This window comes from Rhodamnia argentea, chromosome 3 (assembly GCF_020921035.1).
Source record: "Rhodamnia argentea isolate NSW1041297 chromosome 3, ASM2092103v1, whole genome shotgun sequence".
NCBI lineage: Eukaryota > Viridiplantae > Streptophyta > Magnoliopsida > Myrtales > Myrtaceae > Rhodamnia > Rhodamnia argentea.
This window is the reverse complement of record NC_063152.1, coordinates 31466570-31489080: the sequence shown is the minus strand read 5'-3', so window position 1 is coordinate 31489080 and position 22511 is coordinate 31466570. Positions and strand designations below refer to the sequence as shown.

The following is a 22511-nucleotide window of genomic DNA, read 5'->3' as shown; positions in this document are numbered from 1 at the left end:
TTAAAATGTCTATGACTGAATTGGTATCAATACATCTGGTTAAGAATTTTTTAGTGCTTTTTCTCTACCAACTTGCAAGTGGGACCAATCGTGTGTTTGAATTACTTGTCTTGATCAAGGGACCACGAATCCACGAATCTCACTTACGTGGATGTTTAATCTCAACTGTGATGGGTGTGTTAGGTGACGGTCCATGCGTGATCATCTTCAAAATCGTAATTGCTTAATCACGGTTGGTTAAACACATATCTTAACGCCACAGTTGTAGCGTCTCTTTGGAGGTAATTATGTATTTATAAACTTATTAGGTTAAGATACATGAAATGTCAGCGGAGGAAAGTCAAAAGCATTGTGCTTATGTATATTCCTTAGATAATATATACATATATGCGATATTTATTGATTTATTATTTCTTGTGAAGAACGTAGTCTAGTTTAGCCTGCGTAATGTTCCGGGTGCCTTTTATTGACTAAACTCATGCCATCGCCAATCTTTTTAAAATGTTGGATTGTGAATAGGCATACGACCCTAATGATATACGGATTGTGAATAGGCATACGGCTCTATAGATCAAATGTCTTAGGCTTGTAGGCGCATTGATTAATAAGTAAAGTCCGATCGAATGATCTTGGGCAATTAAATTGTTCAATTTGACGCCGCTGCATACAATTGCCGAGAGACAGAGAGATGATTTGGCTTGTTGTTCGTGTTTGTCATCGATTCTTCTAGCGATATTAAATGGATCGTCCCGCTATGCATTTTGATCTTTTATCTCTGACTGTTTTCGACTTGCCCGCTGCTTTAGGTAACGAAGTGAAACCAATGCCGATTTCTTAGCGACGGTGGCATGGTCTTTAATTTCGGTGCAAGCTTCGAGTTAATTGATCGCCGCCACGTGTCACGTGCTTCACGGGAAATTTACCTCCTGAAAATTCATCATCGATGGGCACGTTACAGCTCGACTTAGTACTTACATGATCGATGAGCTTGTCGGACATTCCATGTTTGGACATTATGGATCGGGTGTATTGTCATGGTCTGGTTCCGAGTGTTGTCTTTTGGCACTTCACTTTTTGCACGTGTGGGATTCGGAAGAGGGAGGAAGGAAACAACGATCTCTATGAACACACGTGCCATTTCTTTGCCTGAGGAAAGGGAAATAAAAATATGAAAAAAACACAGGCGATGGCATTTGTTCTTAATTAAATCGATCCCTTCTGCTCACCATCGAGCGATGGCATCCAGCGTAAATAAGCCCAATGCGGAGGTCAATATACGCCGGACCCCCTGCCTCTTCCTCCTCACATCACATATGGCAAGTTCACCAGTCGATTCTCTCTCTCTCTCTCTCTCTGCAATGGCGGGTCGATGTGTATAAATAAGCCAAGCGCCTATATTTGAGCCTCGCCAGTCACTTGCTCGATCTCTCTCTCTCTCTCTCTCCGTGCCACTTCCCTGGCTTCTCTCTCCTCCCCTGTTCAGGAGTTACGTTCGAGGTTGGAGGAGAAAGAGCGAGGTTCATTATCGTCTGTTCCCGTCGCTCATCGTTTGCGCTCGAGCTTCTTCGCGTTTTGAGCACGGAAATGGCGAAGGATGTGGGGATTCTGGCCATGGAGATTTACTTCCCTCCTACTTGCGTGCAGCAGGTGCGTTTCTCCCGCTCTCTCTTCCTCGGATTTTCATCGCGAGTCGATTGTGGCGGTATCATCGTCAATGCACGAGAAAACGAAGGGAAAATCTTTCAGAGCTGCGACGAGCTGGATTGTTTACTCGGCCAGTTTCCTGTTCGCCTTTTTTTCTTTTTTTTTTTTTTGGGTGTTTGTGTTTGGTCGCGCAGAGTTCGTTATGCAATGGGAAATGTCTGTAGTACATGAGGATCTAAGTGGCTGGTTTTGACGAGCATTGATCCCATTCACTGATGGAGCTCGATGATATCTACACCGTTCCGAGTTTCCCCTTTTGAATTTAATTCGAGACAGACGGCTGGTAGATTCTCCACACTGTGGAGATGTCGTGCTTGGATATTGTTCTGTGGTTGTGAATGTGAATTTACACGGGTATCATTCCATAACATCTGCCATTTCCATCTGTAGTAACTCAGTTTCTCATTTCTGCATGGACAGGAAGCCCTGGAGGCTCACGATGGCGTGAGTAAAGGGAAATACACTATTGGGCTAGGACAGGGCTGCCTGGCCTTTTGTACAGAGGTCGAAGACGTCGTCTCAATGAGGTTTGGATCTCATGATCTCGGGCTATCTGTGAAATCATCACCACCTTTTGCCTCTCGTATGACATGTTAAGTTTGAAACTGATTTGCCTATGCGGACATGACAATATACTTCAGCAAAGGGAGTTCTGTCCTGACTTTAAGTCTTGAATTTTCAGTTTGACAGCTGTGACTACCCTTTTGGAGAAATATGGAATTGATCCAAAACAAATCGGTCGTCTGGAGGTAGGCAGTGAGACTGTCATTGATAAGAGCAAGTCCATCAAAACCTTCCTCATGCCAATCTTTGAGGTATACTTCCACGTATCTTGGAGTCTAGTAATTCTTGTGGCAAGTGGTGCATTAGTGTTGTTGCCAAGAAACTGATGCATATTTGTAGGGGATTTTTTTTTTTTTGTGTGTGTGGCTATTCTACAGAATTGCCTCTATAGAAATGATTGCTTTGATTAATTTTTGTTTTTAAAACGAACAGGCAAGTGGAAATACTGATATCGAAGGTGTTGATTCAACTAATGCATGCTATGGGGGAACTGCAGCTTTGTTCAACTGTGTCAACTGGGTGGAGAGTAGTTCATGGGATGGACGCAATGGGCTAGTTGTATGCACTGATAGTGCGGTATGGATTCTAAATTAGTATTTCACTGTTACCTCTAGTTATCTCTACTTCCTTGCCTAAGCGCATACATATATGTTTGTGCGAGCCTACATCTGTATGTATATCTGTCTATCTTCATAGCTTCTTATGCTGAATGGATATCTTTGTAAATCCATTCCCCATATAATTTGTCAATTTGCTTTTTTCCCTTTGTTTTTTGTGGTCGACAAAGGTGAGGAATATCAGTTTGAAATTACCTTTTCGGCTGCAACTGAGATGGTCTTTAATAGTGTCTTAGATCGTATCATGTATAGTTTATTGCTGGAGTAGCCATTGTGTTGATTTATTGCGGGAGATTTCCTTTATCAGGTATATGCTGAAGGACCGGCTCGTCCTACAGGAGGAGCAGCTGCCATTGCAATGCTCATAGGTCCTGATGCACCAGTTGTTTTTGAAAGCAAATTTAGGGGGAGTCACATGTCTCATGCCTATGACTTTTACAAGCCCAATCTTGCGAGTGAATATCCGGTAACTGTTCTTGTACATTACATTCTTGATTGGTCAAATAATGTTTCCCTGGATTCAATACTTGTCTTAAATGCCTTTCTGCATCTAAATGTGCGGCTGTAAATAAGGTCTTTACAGCAAGTATTGCAGATAATTGTTGAATGGATAGTCGATAGAAGTCACCAAGAGTATTGCAACAAATTGAATGGCGGGATTTTCTTTTGGTGCTATTTCTGCCATATTCAGCTTGATAAATTCGAACTTTTGAAGATGGTAAAATGCACCTTGAAAGTTTTCTGAATAAAGAATTTGAACAGTTATAAAGTTCAGAGAATATTTGAAGAGAAGTCTTCTCGATCTCTCATCTTTAATTTATTTTGACTTTAGCTTCTTATGGAATTCAATTTGGGTATCAGTAATGTTCTTTAGCAAAAATGGTTGAATAATAACCATTTTGTAGGATGAGGAGGAAGAGTGTTTGTTATTCAAAGGGATCAGTGGTAACAATAAATCTGTCAGGAAGATTTTGGGTTGAGGAAGCGAAAGATGACTATTTATGTTTTTCTTTTCTCTTTAGTTCAGGTATCAACAGATACATTTGAGTCCCTTGTTGCAATTGCGAAATAATTTGAAGTATTCTTTTTCTCCAAGACCAAAAATAGTTAAGATAATGCTTGTGATGCTAGTGGTTTTTGAGCAATGAAGCCTTTATGATGTTTAATTCAGCAGAGCAAGATGTCGTACCTCGTGTTATCAGAAACCTTCTGGAACAGAATTGGTTGCATTAAGCAAGTATGTTTAAGTCAAACCAAGTACCTCAAAGTCATGGTGGACCTAGTTTGATGAAGTTGAATGCAGCTCTCTTGATGTAAACCTGATATCTATTTGGTTGCTGACAACAAAAATAAATGCACTGGCTTTTTTCACTACGTAATATGTGGTATAGACTAGATGGATCCTTCCGACAGTATTGCGCTCCGATTAATCCTGAGTACTCTGCGATATATGTCTGCTTACCCTGTTTCTTTAATGTATCATAGGTTGTCGATGGGAAGCTATCACAAACATGCTATTTGATGGCTCTTGACTCCTGCTATAAACATTTTTGTCACAAGTAAGTTGCTACCGATATGCTAGATGCCTTTTCCTTCCTATCATGCTTAAGAATCTTACATGCTTTCTACATTCTTGCGCTTTGGCTTTCCATAGATTCGAGAAGTTAGAAGCAAAACAATTCTCAATATCTGATGCTGCCTACTTCGTTTTCCACTCTCCTTATAACAAGGTGCCATTTTTGGCTCATCTCAACTCTCAAGCAACTACTTATTTCAGTATACTTCGACTTCACTAAATCTAGTACATACTACTCATTGCAGCTTGTACAGAAAAGCTTTGCTCGTTTAGTATTCAATGACTACTTGAGGAATGCCAGGTTTTATGTTCTTCCTACTTTACAGCTTTAAAAACTTTGGTAACATATATACTTTGACTCGATGATTGATTTTACTTCCATTTGATGGGCAGCTCTGTAGATGAACTTTCCAAAGAAAAGCTGGCACCTTTTTCAAGCTTATCTGGTGATGAAAGCTATTCAAGCCGTGATCTCGAGAAGGTTATTCTGAAGCCTACATCTAAATACAATAAAGGGATGAAACTTGTGGCTCATGGTGTTGTGTTCCCCCCTCATTTTAGGTATCCCAACAAGTTGCAAAGCCCTTATATGATGAAAAAGTGCAACCAACCACTTTGATACCAAAACAAGTTGGCAACATGTACACTGCATCTCTCTATGCCGCATGCGCTTCTCTTATTCACAACAAGCATACTACACTGGTAAAAGTTGGACATATTTTACTGATTGGTTCTTGCACCTAACATCTGGATCTTGCATCTCAAGTTTATGTTATTCAATATATGTAGGGAGGCAAACGCGTCATATTGTTCTCATATGGAAGTGGTTTAGCTGCTACAATGTTCTCACTGCGATTTCGTGATGGCCAAAATCCCTTCAGCCTCTCTAACATGGCAGCTGTTATGGATGTCGAGAAGAAGTTGAAGTCAAGGCATGAGGTACTTCTCATACTCCCCTAATACGTATAATTTTTAAAGGGAGAAATCTCATGCTACTTCAATGTGCTTAAGCCCAGTATTTGGAAGCATATACACACAGCAGCAGTTAAGACATCTCTGTAAATGTCCGCCTCTGATCACCTAGGGCTTTAGTGAATTTCAGCTTGCTCGACTGTATTGCTTGTGTCAACTGCCGAGTGTCCAGTGGTATTAGTATTCGATTTACTAAAGTCCCAGGACAAGAAAATCTTATCATGAAAATTGCGATGAGGAAGACTAGAGTGAACTGTCACCTTACCACAGATTAGGTGGACGATAGACTAATGATATAACGTGCTTTCTTACAGTTCCCTCCTGAAAAATTTGTCGAGACCATGAAGCTTATGGAGCATAGATATGGGGCTAAGGACTTCGTGACAAGCAAGGACTGTAGTCTCCTATCTCCCGGTACATACTATCTCACTGAAGTTGACTCCATGTACAGGAGATTCTACGCCAAGAAAACCAAGGACAGTAGTTGTGACAAAAGTTTGGCTGGTCACTGAAATGAATAAGACAATTCCTGTAAAACCACAAATTTGGATTTTCCTTTATTCGAGGTTGGCAGTTTCGGGAAGCATAATTACCTTTCCTGCTTCTGTAACACCGTTAGCCAGCTCACAATCTGCACAGTAGTATGTCCAGATGTTTTTCTATGTTTAAATTTAATAGCTATTGCTGGAGTTATTCTAATGAGTACGTTTTTACTCGTTTCCGATGTAGAATCTTTTATTCGCTTACTCGAAGAGAGTTTGATTGTATAATTGGAGCCATTTCCTTTGGGGATTGAAACTGGGAAGATCTGGTTTGTGTGAACTACTACTGGTTAAAATGCACTAAATTCTTTCCATATTACTGTCTAACTTTCCATATTGCTGTCTAATTGCTCTTAACTTCCATGCTCTTATCTGCTCAGTCCCTGAGGAAAGAAATCTCTCTCTCTCTCTCTCTCTCTCTCTCTCTCTCTCTCTCTAATTCACTCAAGAAAAAGTCCTACAGAACTTGCGCGTCTGTACCACCCCATCATTAGTACCCTGGTTGTGGCATGCATCATCAGGGCATGCCAAATTTGCCCGGGGAGCACTTTGAAGAACAAAAGTGATCGCCAAAGATGGTTTCCATCAAGGAAATTATCTTTTGTGGAGGCGTTGCATATTCCAATCTTCTGAATGACCTTAGTGGCCAAGCGTCATAGACATGCTTATCGGATGAAGAATTTGGGTGTGCTCGGTTGAGGGATATGGTTATCACTCGCGGTAATGCATGCGGCATTAGCTCATTTTAACGCCCTTCTAATTGGTTTATCTTGTGTTGCTCAGATAGACCACTCATGACCATCTCTTTGTATTAACAAGAGTCACAGATATTCGCAGTGAACGAGGGAATCTTACCACACCAATCCGAAACATCTCCTCGGACATCATTCTAGGACTGGGATTTAGGTTTGAGACTCGGTGACATTGATCACAACAAACTGTCAATCATATGCTTCTATTTTCCCATAGAGTTCCTCAAACACTAACATACCTCTGTATGCCTACACTGTACATGCATACTTCCAAGTCACATTATATTAGACACAGAGAGAGATCACGACAGTTGGGCTGGTTTCTTCTGGGGCAACTTGGGAATTGCTTTCGTCTTCAGAAGTTGCACCACGTCTTCCATGGAAACCCTGCAATTCTCTTCGTTCAAAGTGCAGACCAGACCAACGTCCAAGGCGCGGAGAGCTTGTTCCATGGCTCCGCCCAACCCCATCCGCTCATCCACGACCTTGTTCTTCTCTCCTCTCTCGTGCATGTTCCATGCAAATCCTAGAATTCCCGTAGCCTCTTTCTCGCCCATGTCTCCACTTCTCTTCCCCGCGACGATCTCTAATACCATCTTCCCGAATCCAAACACGTCCTTTCTCTTGCCAATCAACACATTCTCGCCTCTGTTTGAGTTGGCTATGGCCGTGACTAATGCATAATCTGCCAGAACGGCTCTGTAGCTAATGTCGAGAAACACGCTGCTCGTCCTCAAATTTCCATGGATGGTGTCCTTAGAATGGAGAAAACTTAATGCTTTAGCTATATCTTTGATGAGATTGAACCTGCGAGTCCAGGGAAGGACGCCGAGTCCGAAAAGCCATTTGTCAAGGCTCCCATTCTGGAAATAATCATAGACCACGATAATCTCCTTACTTTTGTAACACCACCCTTTGATAGGAGCCAGATTAGGATGGCAAAATTGGTTCAAACCATGGATTCTTTTCATTATACGGGCTTGAATGCTCGGTGCAATGGTCTGACTCTCCAAGTGCTGCGAGAACCGCTTAACTGCAATATGACGGCCATTGGGAAGAGTTCCTCTATATAGGACGCCTTTCGGGTCGCTACTTAGCATTTCTGATTTGCTGAATTTTAGTGTAGCTCTGTAAATTTCATGGATAGTGAAGGAGCGAGGCTTGCTAGGTGGTGTCGGCCTCCGCCTGATATCGGGAAAACTGTAAGAAGGTGATCTCTTTTGGGGGTTGCTATTGGAATAGAGGACTACAAGAGCTAGTGTGCATAGCGCAACCACAGCGACAAAAACCAGAAAGCCGCTTGGTGCCCTTGAGTAACGGACTTTAGAGTACTTGGAAACTTGGTGGATGAGGTTTCTTTTGCAAGTTCGTTCGCTAGGAACTTGAAGAAAGGCTTCGATCGTGGAAGAGAAGTTCCATGATAGAACACTGTGGATTTGTGTCGATTTGGCAGTGGAGGCCGAGAACCCAACAAACATAAATTCGTTGATATAACCCGAGAGATCCAGAGGGGATGATAATACGGTTTGGTTCGGCAGGTGATCATTGTCGGCTCCGAGATATACATCGATCCATTTCCGATGACCGTCGTAATTGATCCATGCTCGTTGAACAGAATCATTATGGAGGGAAACCGTGGTTCCTGATAGATCGGCCGTTTTCATGGAGACAATGGTTCCAAGGTTGATTCCGACGTGATCATCGTTAGGATCGCCAAACTCCGTGTCGTGGCTGTTATCGAACTCGACTGCGAAGATCTTGTACTGGCCGCATGCGTCATTAAGCAAGCCAAGCCATGGTCCAGCTCTCCCTACAGTGAACTCATCAGGAACCAGGACAAATGCCAAGCCGCTCCCGCCTCGATCACGGCTCGAGGATGAGTCATCAGTAGCATTGGATGTGGACATGGTGGCTGTGAACTGAAAGGAGAAAGTGGTTCTGAAGGAAGCTAGGGACTTGGTTACAGGTTCAAACATGCGAATAGGACAGTTATAAACGGCTCTACCTGCTTGACAACTACGATTAGCGGCCCATGATGGGTCGGGAATTTGGATAATACCGTTGTCATCGGATATTGTTGCACTCCCCAGGAGCTTAATGTCGTGCGTACTAGTTGGGTTTAGTCTGGGATGGAAGCTAGAGAAGGAGAGGTCCTTCCTTACAGTTACTGATGTTACAAAATGGTGGTGTTCGCGGTGGATTTTGTGTGCTGCAAGTTGGGTGTTCCTCGAGAGAAGGAAATACAAGGTTGCGAAGATCGCAGAAGACACAGGAAATGATCGCGAATCCATCTTGTGAGGTTACTGGTTAAGGGGTAGGTGATTGTTTATATGGTACTGCATTTTGCTTGCTATTAGAAAAAGACCAATTGATCAAGAACAGTAATTATATAAGAAAACTTTATCTTGGACATCTATCACTTGGCCCATGCAACCATTAGCAACTAAAAGTAGATACCATGCTGTCAAAACTCAAAACAGTGCTTAAAGTGCTGAGCTTCTTATACATCCATTATTGTATGAACCACTCAGTACTATCATATATAAAATGTTGGCAATCTCAAGTTTCAATTCTTTATTAAATGCCTTAAAAGGGTCCCTACAAAGATTGTCTTCCCCATGTACATTTCGCTCGTTGATTGGTCGAGCCAGAGAAAACTAGAAGGATAATAGTAAGGATCATGCAAAGTTATTGCCACAGAAGAGGAATGTTGGCAATCTTAGTGGCAAGAGCCTCACTGATTATGTTAAGAGTTGGCTGAGACTCCCAAGTTGTAGTTTTTAAAGCAACACAGGTCCAGGAGAGCCAAAATGGCTCTGGTGGCTGACCTAATTCCCTAAGAAGCGCGATTATTTCAGTTAAACATGCGTTTTGAGACCTTCAAGCAAGTAACTTTCCTTGTTTCATTGTATGCTGTGCTGTGACTAAAACTGAACAATTTAAGCTCCTCATTCTTTTATGCGAAGAATTAATCACGGAGAACTGGTAAGGGACTGTAGTTTTTCATCGACCCTTGCATAATGGCACAACGAAAGCTGCGTTGAGGATGCAATTCCATGTTGATGTATACCCAATTACAAAATTCAGAGAACTTGGGTTCCATGGTTCGGTTCATATGGCTTCCCAATGCAGGTTCAACATGCTTTCTCAGTCCGAAAGTGATCGAGTCTATTGGATGTAGCCCCGTAATAGCTTCTCTGTGATCAGTGTAAAGCAAATCCGAAAAGCCGGAGAACTACTAATAAGAGCAGTTACTTGCATCATTTGAGTAGATTTCTAAAATGGAATGCTTCACTGTCAAGGATGTCTTTTAATTTGCAAGAAAGCCTTATCATTTGTTATAATGTGGAGGTCGAGTAGTCTGCCGACTTATTGCATATCAGTGATATCAGCTCCAAGAGATCATTCTCAGTGGACAGCAAGTTGCCTAATGAAGCATTAACGAAGCCGGGTTTTACTTTTTGCACGATGTTAAACTCTAATTAGCTGCTTTCGTTCTTAGTTTGCATTTTCTATGGCATGCCTTGTGGAAAAGATTGGTTTCTTGGCTGGTACATGCTTCCAATCCTTGGGTAACTCTCTTTTGGCACTCTTAGTGCAGTTTACTTTCTGTAGATGAATCTAGTTGATCTTCCTTTCTCCAATCTCCAAGGGTTTCCCATTTTATACTATAGAATGATGGAGCATCAACTTTTGAAAAGCGTGTTATCATGCACGAAGATGGCAAAATGGCGCACTGAAATTTGTGTTTAAGGGTGTTGGAAGGGACCAGAAAATGATGGACAGCAACAGGAATTAACAATTTCGCTCGCATGTTTCTCTCGAGTCTCCGTCGCTTCTGTTTCATACAATAAATTATCCCCCATATTGTGCTCCACACCTCATCTTCACAATACTTCAACTTTGGAGGTGCCGAAGAACTACTTGTTCATCTGATTTTTCCTATTTGAGGATACTGAGAGAGGTTTGATGGGCACTGTTAGAACTAGCAAAGCTAGAAGAAACAGGAGGGTACTATCATTATGAGGTTGCTATGAAGATTACTTAAAAACATAGAGCGGAAAATGGATTATAGGTACTGATTAACCAGAACAAAGAGTAACTGGGTAATCTTAGAACTGCTTAGATGATAGGAGAAAGTTCATCCGCGTAACAACTGATCAGGCAGAGTGCTCGGCCTTGCATCAGCTGTGCACAGTGCATGCTTTACGTCCTGAGAGAAACAAGTCATAACGCAGCGATGGATGAAAACCTTTCCTGGTTTTAGAAGCTGATTGAGCAAGAAGGAACTTGGAGATGCGAGATACGACCGCAGGAGCCCGCAGCAAGTTCGTTCCTAGCACGGAAAAGAATGGAAGTCTAAAACGTGCACAGGATTCATTGTTCCCTAAATGAATAGTGCCTTCCAATTCGCCTGCCTCCGGTTTCTTGCTTTTCTCTGATCGACAATCTTCCACTAACTTTGGGAGACAAACATACTCTGTTTATGTAGTAGCGATTGGTATGACCCGACAAGGCTATCTAACCGCAACCCAGAGAGAACACACAAGAATATACAGGGACTTCGGGATCAGCATGCAGCTTAAGTATACCGCCTTTATCCTTCTGTTCTCCTACGAGGGAAGTAGGAAATTTTGCTGTAACACAAGTATTCATATATGGCGAGAGGGGTCCTCGTTAAAAACTTCATTTTGACCGGAGTCTAGTCACTAGTGGCGGTTGCAATGGGGCTTTCTTCCCTTTGAGCTGGACAAGTTGCATCAAAAACTAGGAAATATGCAGAGCAGATCTAATCCTCTAGATGACACATTAAGCGTTTTGGCCAAGAAGGAAAAAAAAGACATATTAACCTGAGGGTGATGTTTCAAAGATGGTCTTTGGATTGCAATGAATAGCAGCCGGAATTTTGGGTAATGAAATGTTTTTCGTTTCCTACAAAAAAGGTATGAAAAGCACAAGAAAAGTCTTCGATTCCACAAACTATGATGGTGCGAACTTCATCGATCATTTAGCAGAATGAGACATGCTGAGCACCCAAGTTCTGAAGAACCCCCAAGAAGCACAGGTCAGATCTGCTCAAAGCCTCAATGACGCAGCACAGGCCTAAGATCATCAAAATAGGTGAAGTCTCTTCATCCTCTAATGTGGCAAAATTCGCGAAGAAGTGACAGACAGAGCATGATAACTTTTGGCGTCATATACATTCGTCGATTCGATATACATTCACCCAGATCTGGGTGCTCTTTAAGTGCGCAAATTGGATGAACAATTGTAAGGAGAAGAGCGGGAGCAAAGTCCTGATGCAGCAGGAAAGCATAAGAAAGACAGCAACGGCTAAAAGAACAATTTTTTTTTTTTGTGCTAACAACAAATGGTAAAGGCCTATCCTTTTCACTGCAAAAATCTGCCACTAGTTTATGTACTGCTTCATTCATTTGGGAACACGGATGGAGAATGGCCCTATAGTTGAATTCCAGTCATTCAACATGGTACCGCAAGATTTCAGTAAAAAAAGAGCTGTCTTGTGAGCTAATTTCAACTTCAGATTTGTTCTCGACCAAAAAAAATAAATTCAGATTTGCAGAATCCGATCCCGTCTCTGCATGAGCATCCGTCTGGCTTCCAGCATAATCGCCGTTTCCATCGATTCCAACCTCGGTGAAATTCGGTAAGAAGTAGCAATGTTGTTGATCTCCCACAAGCCCCGGACTCATAGAGAGCTCATGTGCCAGCAACTGCAAGAGCGAATGAGCCTTCTTATTTTTGTCATCCCCTTTTCATTTGGCACTGTTTTGCGGTGGGAATGATAACTTTTCGCTTTTCGGACTCTATTTGTGGTCAGAGCAACAACATAAGATGTCTACGGTTGTCCGCCGTTGGGTTTTGGTCGGACCGGAGATTTGGCGGATGGCAACAGGTGAGTGGAGATCGACGGCCAACGAATAGCGAACGGTGAATGAGAGTAGTGGGTCGGAGACCGGCGGCTAGCGTACTGTGAACGGCTATCAGTGATAGGGACAGTAGAGATGCTACTGGCGACGGACAGCGACCGGCAAACGGCGGCGGCCGACCAGCGAATTGAAGACAGGCTGCCGACGACTGGCGGATGGCGATGAGTGGATGGAGACTAGCGAAGGGCAAATGATAGTCGAGGATAGGAGACCGATGGTTGGCAATGGTGAACAGAGACGGGCGGCTAGCGGATGGGCAAACAACAGCAAGGACGCGAGATAGGTAACCGACGGCGAACAGCAACTACTGAATGGCGACCGATGGCAAGGACGTGAGAGAGATTGCGGGAGAGAGAGGGAGTCAACAATAAGAAAAATTCTTATTTAAATTAAACTTCTAATTTCCATTCCAAATTTGTTTCTTAAGAGAGAAATAAGAAATAAAACTGTTGTCATGCGTGCCATACTTGGTGCCGGAGCGACTTAATCTTGAGAGAGAAAGTAACATTTAATCCGAATTATTAAATCGGGAGTTATATTTAGGGGTGAGCATGGTTCCAGGGTAGAACGGAGAACCTGGAACCGGAACTTGTAGGATCCGATTTGGTTCCAGGTTCCAAGGTATGCAGGGTAGGTTCCAAGTTCCAAAAATTGAGGAACCTGTTCCAACGGATAGGTTCCAGGTTCCACTATCTAGAACCCGGAACCCGGAACCCGAACCCTAGATTCCGAAATAAATTTTTATATTTTTCTTGGTATATGTTTTTGCACGATTATATAATATTTTATGGCATCCGATGATGAGTGTATAATTTGGAGCCAAACAAATTTTTAGGTTTCGAGTTCCAAAAAATGATAAATGTGTTCCAATGGATTGGTTTCGGGTTCTAAATGTAATCAGTACAGAGTCTAAAATCACTCACCTCTACTTTCTCTTAGATGTTGTAGCTTTCACTGTCATTTTGCTTAACTAAAAAAGAAAAAATAAAAGAAAATAACAGAAATTGATAGGTTTTCGGATACCCTGGAACCGACCCTAGAACCTGTGATAGGATAGGTTCCAGGTTCCAAGGTATGACGGGTAGATTCCGGGTTCCAAAAAATGAGGAACCTGTTTCGACGGGTAGGTTCCGGGTTCCAGTGGGAACCCGTAAGAAATCTGGAACCGCTCACCCCTAGTTATATTTGCAATTACAGTGTAAGAAATCAATTTCTGATAACTTCTTCTCATGGCACTTGGTGGAATAATCCTCTTCAAAAACGGGTTTTTCTAATTCATTTTAAACCCTTTTTACTCTCTCTCTCTCTCTCTCTCTCTCGGCCTGTCTTGGTGAAGAAAACCTAAAATTTTAGGACTTTTCGAGTGGGAATGCTTCCAGTGGAAAGTTCGAGCTCTCTGTACGTGTTTGATTCAACAAATCGGCTCAAAGTAGAAGAATTTCGGAGCTAGTTCATACCAGTAGCTATGGCGAAACAAGCAAATACCCTCTTTCTTGAAGACTGGTTGAGAAGCAACAGTGGCAGCAGCAGCAGCAGCAGTGGCGGTGTCAACAACACCAGAAACGCTTCCTCTTCATCTTCTGCTCGAGCAATAATCCAAGCATGGGCCGAGCTCAGAGATTGTCTTCAGCACCAATCTTTTCAACCCCACCACCTCCAATCGCTGAAGACTCTCCTCAACTCTCAAGCCTCCCTCCATGTCGCAGACCCTCAAGCCAAGCTTTTGATCTCGATCCTCTCTTCTGCGAACTTCTCTCTTCCTCCGGAATCACGTCCCATGTTCCTCAGGCTCCTCTATGTCTGGGTAAGGAAGTCCTTCAGGCCCAATCCTGTGCTTGTTGATTCTGCTGTGGGGGTTGTGTGTGGAATTGTTGTTTCGGCTAGGCTTGATTCCGACTGGGGTCGTTTGGTGTTCTCTGAGGGTGTACTTGTTCTGGGTGCATTCTCTGTTGTGCCTGCTGCATCTGATGCCTCGAAAGTTCTATGCTTGGAGACCATTTGCAGGCTGTTGGAACAAGGTGGTGCCTTGATGAGGTTGTCTGAAGGAGTCGTAGCGAATGTCCTTGCAGGAATTGGATATGCTCTATCTTGTCCTGTCAATGTTCATTATGATAAATTTGTGAGCTTTTTGTTGGGCGTTTGGGGGAGTGAAGATGGGCCTGAGAGTAGTATTCCAAATGGACTTATGATTCTGCATTTGATGGAATGGGTGATCTCGGGATATATCAACTCTCGGTCATTCGAAAAGATTAGATTGTTTTCGCAGATTGCTCTGGAAAAGTCAGAGGAGAAGTATGTTCCTTATGCTCTTTCAATGGCTGCTGGTGGAGTATTAAGAGCTTCCAATAGAGTTGCATCTCGTGGTGCAGGGTTGGAGATTCTTCGATTGAGAAGTAGTGCTGAAGACAAGATGGAATATCTTGCTAGTGGATTGATTTCCAGAATGGGAGATCCTGGGGATTTTCTTGACTATCCCATGGATAGGCTCCTTTTACAGTGTTCAGCCTTATCATTCGCTCGAAGTGGCTCGTTATCTTCAAGAGCCCCCTTTCTTATATGCCTTGCTTCTGCATTGATGAATGAAATTTTTCCCTTAAGGCGTTTATATGCTAAGATACTTGATAGTTCTCTTAGCAATTCAACTAGAATAAGGCACAATGAGGTTAGAGAACATGTGGAAAGTGTTCTATTTAAGGAAGGAGGAGCCGTAACTGGCATTTTCTGCAATCTTTATGCTTCTGCAGATGAACAAAACAAAGATCTTGTGGAGAATCTCTTCTGGCGTTACTGTCGTCATTTGTATTTGGGTCATCGACAAGTCGTTCTAGTGCTTCAGGGCAGAGACAATAATTTACTTGGCGACTTGGAAAAAATTGCCGAATCTGCTTTTCTAATGGTTGTTGTGTATGCATTGGCAGTAACAAAGCAAAAGTTAACACCCAAACACAGCAAGGAAACTCAGATGGAGGTATCGGTGCAGATATTAATTGCATTTTCTTGTTTAGAGTATTTTCGGCATATGAGGTTGGCCGAGTATCTGGATACCGTCAGGGCGGTCCTTCCTAGTGTTCAGGAAAATGAGTCTGCATGTGTATCTTTTGTAGAGTCAATTCCTTCTTATACTGATCTGACAGTTGGGCAAGGTAAGAATTATCTTCTGTTCTACTTATGAATGCGCTAAGCGCCTTGCAACAGTACTTCTGAAAGTTATATATAGATTATTGTATTTGATAAGTTTCCGGATTTGTTCTGTACTTATTCCTTCGTCAGGATCAGAGTACTGTTGGTCCACAGATGACGTGCAAACTGCTCGCATATTGTTTTGCCTGCGGGTTATTCCAACCTGCATCGAACGGTTATTGAGCCCAGTGCTTAGGAAATTTGTGGCTCCAACTATGTTCCTGTATCCTCAACCAAAGGAAAAATTCCTTATGATGTCTGAGTTTTGTGTCTTAACATCCTTAATGAAACTTCAATTAGATATATGGGACACCCAAATGTAAAAGTAGCTCTAGCTGCACACGCTTTGTTTGCTGCATTTGTATCTTCGGGTAAAGATTCTTTTGAGGATCAAAGGGCGTCACTAAAGGAGCAACTTGTGTTCTACTACATGCAGAGATCTTTAGAGGTATCTAGTGATATGGCTATGCATGAAAAATCAATCTTCATTTTCTTCATCAAAAGTTAGCTCCCAATGTTGTAATTACTCTGTTGCAGTTATTTCCTGCCATCACTCCTTTCGAAGGTTTGGCATCTGGAGTGGCAGCCATTGTTAGACATCTTCCTGCTGGTAGTCCTGCTATTTTCTACTGCATCCACAGTATTGCTGAAAAAGCAAATAAGGTATGCAGTGTAGAGTTCGTTCAGGATGGTCATATTTCTTTGAAATGGCAAGGAGAGTCAGAACCTTGCAAAGATCTGCTGGAGTTGCTCCTGCGCCTTTTGTCGCTCGTCGATATTCAAGTTAGTTCTCTTACTCGCTTGTTTGTTATGCCATGCAGTAAGATAATTCGTAGCCAAACTATATATTCAGTGATTATTGCATGGGTGCACGTACCACTTTTGAACCCCATTTATCTTTAGATTTATCATCCGATAGGTAACTGAGGGACAAGAGTTTCACGTTGGGGCAAAGTAACTTAGCACGCCAGTGCAGAGCTTAAAGAAATGACTTCTGCGGTTGAGATAGTATATCTTCTTTGATGGGTTAAACTCGTGATATGATGATTCAGGTATTGCCAGACTTGATGAAGTTGTTGGCAGCGCTGATTGTCCAGTTACCAAAAGATGGCCAGAACATGGTGCTCAATGACTTGTACGCACAGGTTGCGGAGTCTGATGATCTTACCCGCAAACCCACCTTAGTTTCGTGGCTGCAGTCATTGTCTTACCTATGTACTCAAGCTAAGTCAAGTGGGAGTGATATCTCCAAGATTTCTTCATCGAAGAAAGAATCACCAAGTTTGAGTGCTAAAGCAGCACGACTCTAAAATGTTGAGGTGCAGTCTTGACTCTTCCGACTCGATGTAATCTTCTTGTGCACACTTGTTTCTGTCAGTAACTTGATAGATGGTAAAATCTGCTTTCCATTCAGTACTACTATTAGTTATGAAAAACAGAAAGACCTCCCGTAAAAAGATTTTTCAAGATTTTGGATAAGTTGGCAACAATCTCACCATTTCTACATGGCATCAGATAACTGGTTGTGCGCTCAGTTAAAATATTCTTGTTTAGCATAGGTTGTTTATCTAAGTTTAAGATCAATCGGTATAGTCCCTTCTCTTTTACCCTGTTGAGTTAATTTTGCTTCACTTTCCATTGCATAGATGCCACTAGTTAGAGGTTCTTTAATCTGAGATTCAATTAACATATTGATACGTCAACAAGAGAACAATTACGAAATAATTTACAAGAGAGTCGTTTATATTTCTATACCTAATCACCTAGATGTAGCTGGTAACATCAGGAGTGCGCCCTTGTCCCCAACAACTTCGGTCATGCTGCATATCCGAAAATCAACAAATGAATACCTCAGTGGTTGCATTTTCGCACATTGCTAACTTGGTCAATCTGTCTTATAGAGCTGAATCTCGAACCTGGTAAGATGACCCATGCTTGAAATTTCCACATAAATTTTTCAACAGACAAGAGCTGGCAGACCAAATGGAGCTCCATGCCTTAACCTCGCTCCTGACCGGGTTAGCTTTTCTATGGTACTATTTTGTCTGTCATGCAATCTTCTTTTCGTATAACGAGCAATTCAATGGTGTTATGTATTGGGTCACTCAGTTTTGTCCTTGTTGATTGATGGGAGGCATGTGCGCTTCTTTGCAGGGTGGAGATTGAAGTTTCCAGCTGCAAAGCTATTAGATTACTCCGAGTTGGTCGTATTTTCTGCCAAACACAATCCTGGTAATGAAAATCAAATTTCCTTTTGCCTTGAAGAAATCTGAATTGGATATATGTCCAGAGAAGAGTTAGATACCACTCTTGACACTCATTATAGTTTGTCACCTTAGGCTCCTATGCCTGCCCTTACAGCCCTAGTTTCAGCAGAAGGCAAAGTATTTGATCTTCTTCTGCTTGTCTGAGATATGCTGACAAAGATCAGATGAATTCGAAAATCTGGGATGCTCACCTTTTCTTTGCTTGGATCACTTATTTTGATTGGTTAAAGAGCCTGCGTAAATTACTACATTGCAGTTTAGCTGTAGAGAGATCTTACCTTCACTACAATAATCACCATGTAAATGTAGGTCTGCTGCAGCTGTCAGAGACTCTGAATTGGCTTAATTCCTTGCTTATGTTTACCTAACACAGGTTCCAAATCCTCCTTTTCACCCACACATTGGAATGTTCGATATTCAATTGCTATCTGCTAGTTGTATGAACTCAAAGAGGATACTCTCTATTCTCACATATTGCCGACGCCACAACATGAGCGGAGTCGACAGTTCAACCTACGTGCGTAAAGGATTGAGCATGTTCCGACAATATCCACAAATAATCTGTGGTGATGCTGACTAGCTACTGCATCGCACCAGTAAGAAATATTGTGGGATTGGAGAAGAGGTTTACCAAAAAAATTATGCAAGGGATCGCAGTTAAAGACAGGTGCTTAGGGGCAGTACGTTGTATTAGCTAAATTTCAATGCCTTTGTTGGGCACTTTCTGGTTTCCCAAAGTTCCTTTTCTTCTTGTTCTATCTTTTTGACTAGTTATTCCAAGTTGTTGATGGTCCCCTTACACCACACTGGCCCTCCTTTTAACAAGAAGTCCCACTGAATTGCTTAGCCGAAAAAGAAAGAGATAATAGCACAGATGGTCTTAAACTTTGGCCTAGTGTGTAGTGTCGTTCTTGAATTTTCAATTTGTGCAATGTGATTCCTGAATTTTGGCCCAGTGTTTAATATTGTTGCTGAAGTTTCAATTTGTCCTACGCGGTTTCTAAACTATTAGTAAATGTTCAATGTAATTTATGAATTATATGAAAATGTTTAGAAGTTCAGAAATTGTATTGAACATTATATTAAAATTTGAGGATCATATTGAATAAATCAATGACGACATGGGGACATGGCGCATTGGACGAAAGTTCATGAGCCATTTGTGCTATACTTCCAGAAAGACAAGGAGATGCTTAATATTACTGACACCGTGTTTCATGTGTGATCCTTGGAACATCCTTTGCGCAGGGGAGCAATTATTTTGTCTTTTTGACTCCTAACGTTTGCCTTGTTTCTGTCTTAATTTTTGCATGTGCATGCGATCTTTTGCTCTTCTTATGCATGTTATGTATGTTAATGCTTCATTTGCTGGACAAAATGCATTGTTGTTTAAACTAAAATAATGCATTGTGATTTAAACTAAAATTAGGATCAGACTTCTGTTAACGGGTGCGGCAAAGACACTCTTTTGGTTTAACTATTACCGTGGAGAGATTTTTGTTGCCCCTTCTTTTTTGGGAAGAATTACTAGAAAGTTTTAAATCCATTGCAATTACATCAATTATTCTAGCCGGCGCCGGCCGTTCGGTGATATATTATTTTTTAATTTTTTTAATTTTTTCTTGTCTTTTTCTTTTCTTCAATCTTCTTCCTCCGGCTGGTCCGGTGATCGACCGCAGGCGACGATCGGCTGGCCAGGTTGGCCTTGCTAGGAGCCATGAGGGTGACCTCCTCTAGCCTAGATCCGGCAAGGTGTTGGGCGAAGCCGGACCTTGCCGGATCCGGGTTGGCGAGGCGAGCCTTGCCCAATGACGACAAGGCTTAGCCTCTCCTTCGCTAGGCCGGGTCGGCCTTTACCGGACCCTAGCGAGGCCGACCTCGCTAGTCGGCTAGAGAAAGGAGATGGAAAAAAAAAGAAGAAGGAAAAAAAGAAAAGAAAAGAAAAAAGAAAATATTATGCTGTCCGTGTCAACACCGGCCGCTTAAAATTAGGCGGATGGATTAAATTGACACAATTGTAAAAAGTTTAGGACTAAATCAGTAAAAAAAATGTCTAGGTTTGAATTGACACAATTGCAATAGGTTTATGACTTTTTTGATAATTTTTGCCATCTTTTTGTCGAATTGAAATGATAAAGTAACGTGCAAAGAAACTCTCTTCTGTTGATAAAAAAAAGCAGTGAAATGAAAATATAAATGAAGTGAATTGCAATTGCAGCTTAACCGGTGTTGTAAACAAGGTAGTCGAAATTACTTTGTGCTTTTACATTTTAAGTTGGGAGCGTGGTCATGAGTTGCCATCCTAGTTCCTCTCGAGATAGCCGGTTAACTATGGTCATGCCTCCGGATTATTAAAAGTAACAGGTAATAGAAAGTGCAATCTCTGAAACTCATAGCACCTGCTAATCATGAGGCAAAACCTTTTGAGATCTTTGACTTGACTAACTCGTCAGCCTAATCAAATGGGCAAATTTCCATAACTTCAGTTACATACTCTTGTACGAGTTTCACTTCAAGACCAAATCAAAAGGACTGTAATAATCGAGTTGAGTAGGCCAAGTTTGAGCTCATCAAAACCTTAATAGAGTGAATCTCGAGTTTGACTACTTCTGAAATCAAATTTGAATTCCACGCTGAACTATAGTTGATCGGAGTTCAATACTAATAACTTAATCATGCGCAAAGCATCGGATGCTGTAGACGGACTCCACAGTCATGGCGCGGAGCAAGTCGAGGGACGGTTTGGAGTAGCCCACCCATCCAATACCAATTCACCGAAGCATGGTTGAGCCACATGGTACATTCTCACTGGTCGTGATCTATATTCAATAATGTGGTAGCTCGTCACTGGTTTTTATCCAACTTAGCACTAGAGGGAAAAATTAGGGTAAAAGATACAAAAAATCCGAAGCTTTGCTCACTGTGACATATTTAACTATAATTTCTTTTTGTGACAACAAAAACCTCAAATTCGTTTATGTATGACATATCACCAAAAACTTATACTTGGATGATATATTTACTTAAAAAAATTATGTGACACAAAAATCCTTAAACTTGTATGTATGTGAGATATTTATCCAAATTTTATATTTTATGATATGAGAATACTCAAACTTAGACCTACGCCTAGGGGGTGCCAAATGGACCCGTGGGCCCGGAACCGGCCCGGAACCGGCCCGTTGACCGGCCCGGAACCGGCCCGTTGACCGGCCCGGAACCGGCCCGTTGACCGGGCCCACGGTTCCAACCCGGAACCGGAACCGGCCCTCAAGGGCCGGTTCCGTTAAATCAGAATTGAGAACCGGCCCGGAACCGCCGGTTCCGGGCCGGTTCCAACCCGGTTTAAAAAAAAAAAAAAAAAAAAGAGGGAGTAGGTTTGATAAAAAGAGTAATTGGGCTTTGGAACCGGCGGTTCAGAACCGGAACCGAACCGGCCCGAACCGGCGGTTCCAAACCCGGAACCGGAACCGGCTCTTCAAGGGCCGGTTCCGGTTCCACCTTTTTTTGGAACCGGAACCGCCGGTTCTCGAACCGGAACCGGCGGTTCCGTTGAACCGGCCCCCTCTACCTACGCCACATATTTATCCTCTATTAAGATTATTTTCCTTCCTCCTTAAGACTTCACGCCCTTGCCATGGCCGCCATCCGTACCGTCACCATCGCCAGTGTCCTTAGTGTCCCCAGAACAAGGAGGTAGCTCAAAAGAAAGGAAAAAGAAAATGAGAAAAGAAAAACGTACAATGAATTGACATATTTTTGACATGTGAGCGGCATGTCGACATAATTTTTTAGCAGCCACAAGATTTTAAGCGGCACTGTTAACGAAATTTTGACGAAAAGTAAATATGTCACGTAAGTATAAGTTGAGATTTTTGTTGTCACGTAGAAAAAGTTTGGGATAAATGTCATGCATATACAAATTTGGGATTTATGGTGTAACAAAAATAATTTGGGGTTTTCTATAGTTTTTTCTCTATGAAAAAAAAAAAAAAAACTTTCGTTGCAAAATTGAAGTACAAGGCAACGAGATCATGTTCGCTGTTACCAACTTAATCTACGGTGATAAAACAATAAGACAAGCCCATTCTCTATGGTAAGGACCACATTAAACTATTGAAATGGGTCACTAATTTATGGCGGCCTACATTGAAATGGGTCATTGGGGATCGAACTTGGTTTCCAATGTTAAGCACTTTGACTACTAGGCTAAGCCTGTATTAGTTAGGCTTAGGGTGCATTTATTTTACTGAAAATTTCATAAAAAAAGAACGTATTTTGTATGAGAATCATTTTCAAGAAAAATAGTTATTTTTCGTGTATTTGGTGGTTTAAGAAAAGTTTTTTTTTTTCTTATTAGAAGGAAAATTGTTTTTCCTTAATTTA

General features: G+C 41.9%; 3 protein-coding genes across 11 annotated transcripts; 2 read left to right on the top strand and 1 right to left on the bottom strand.

Annotated features, from left to right (window-relative positions):
* The first annotated feature begins 1326 nt into the window (after window positions 1–1326).
* On the top strand, window positions 1327–6203 carry LOC115746568 (hydroxymethylglutaryl-CoA synthase-like). The gene is made up of 12 exons (XM_030682382.2): window positions 1327–1647; window positions 2125–2231; window positions 2387–2519; window positions 2701–2844; window positions 3193–3351; window positions 4371–4444; window positions 4540–4615; window positions 4707–4762; window positions 4855–4942; window positions 5023–5163; window positions 5251–5400; window positions 5748–6203. Exons 1-12 carry the CDS (start codon window positions 1585–1587, stop codon window positions 5943–5945), a joined length of 1389 nt encoding a protein of 462 aa, XP_030538242.2. The 5' UTR covers window positions 1327–1584; the 3' UTR covers window positions 5946–6203.
* Window positions 5273–18974, top strand: LOC115746436. 9 transcript variants are annotated; one of them, XM_048275705.1, is made up of 8 exons: window positions 5273–5284; window positions 14071–15821; window positions 15949–16081; window positions 16159–16306; window positions 16396–16641; window positions 16911–17876; window positions 18013–18090; window positions 18499–18974. In XM_048275705.1, exons 2-6 carry the CDS (start codon window positions 14144–14146, stop codon window positions 17166–17168), a joined length of 2463 nt encoding a protein of 820 aa, XP_048131662.1. In that variant the 5' UTR covers window positions 5273–5284; window positions 14071–14143; the 3' UTR covers window positions 17169–17876; window positions 18013–18090; window positions 18499–18974. The 9 variants fall into 9 exon arrangements, with proteins under 9 accessions (XP_048131662.1, XP_048131667.1, XP_048131665.1 ...); XM_048275710.1 differs by lacking the exon at window positions 5273–5284 and having other exon boundaries at window positions 13994–15821; window positions 16911–17177; window positions 17823–17876; XM_048275708.1 differs by lacking the exon at window positions 5273–5284 and having other exon boundaries at window positions 13994–15821; window positions 16911–17177; window positions 17760–17876.
* LOC115746449 (L-type lectin-domain containing receptor kinase VIII.2-like) lies at window positions 7030–9018 on the bottom strand. Its single transcript, XM_030682209.1, has one exon. The coding sequence runs from the start codon at window positions 9016–9018 to the stop codon at window positions 7030–7032; it is 1989 nt and encodes a 662-aa protein (XP_030538069.1).
* Window positions 18975–22511: the final 3537 nt, after the last annotated feature.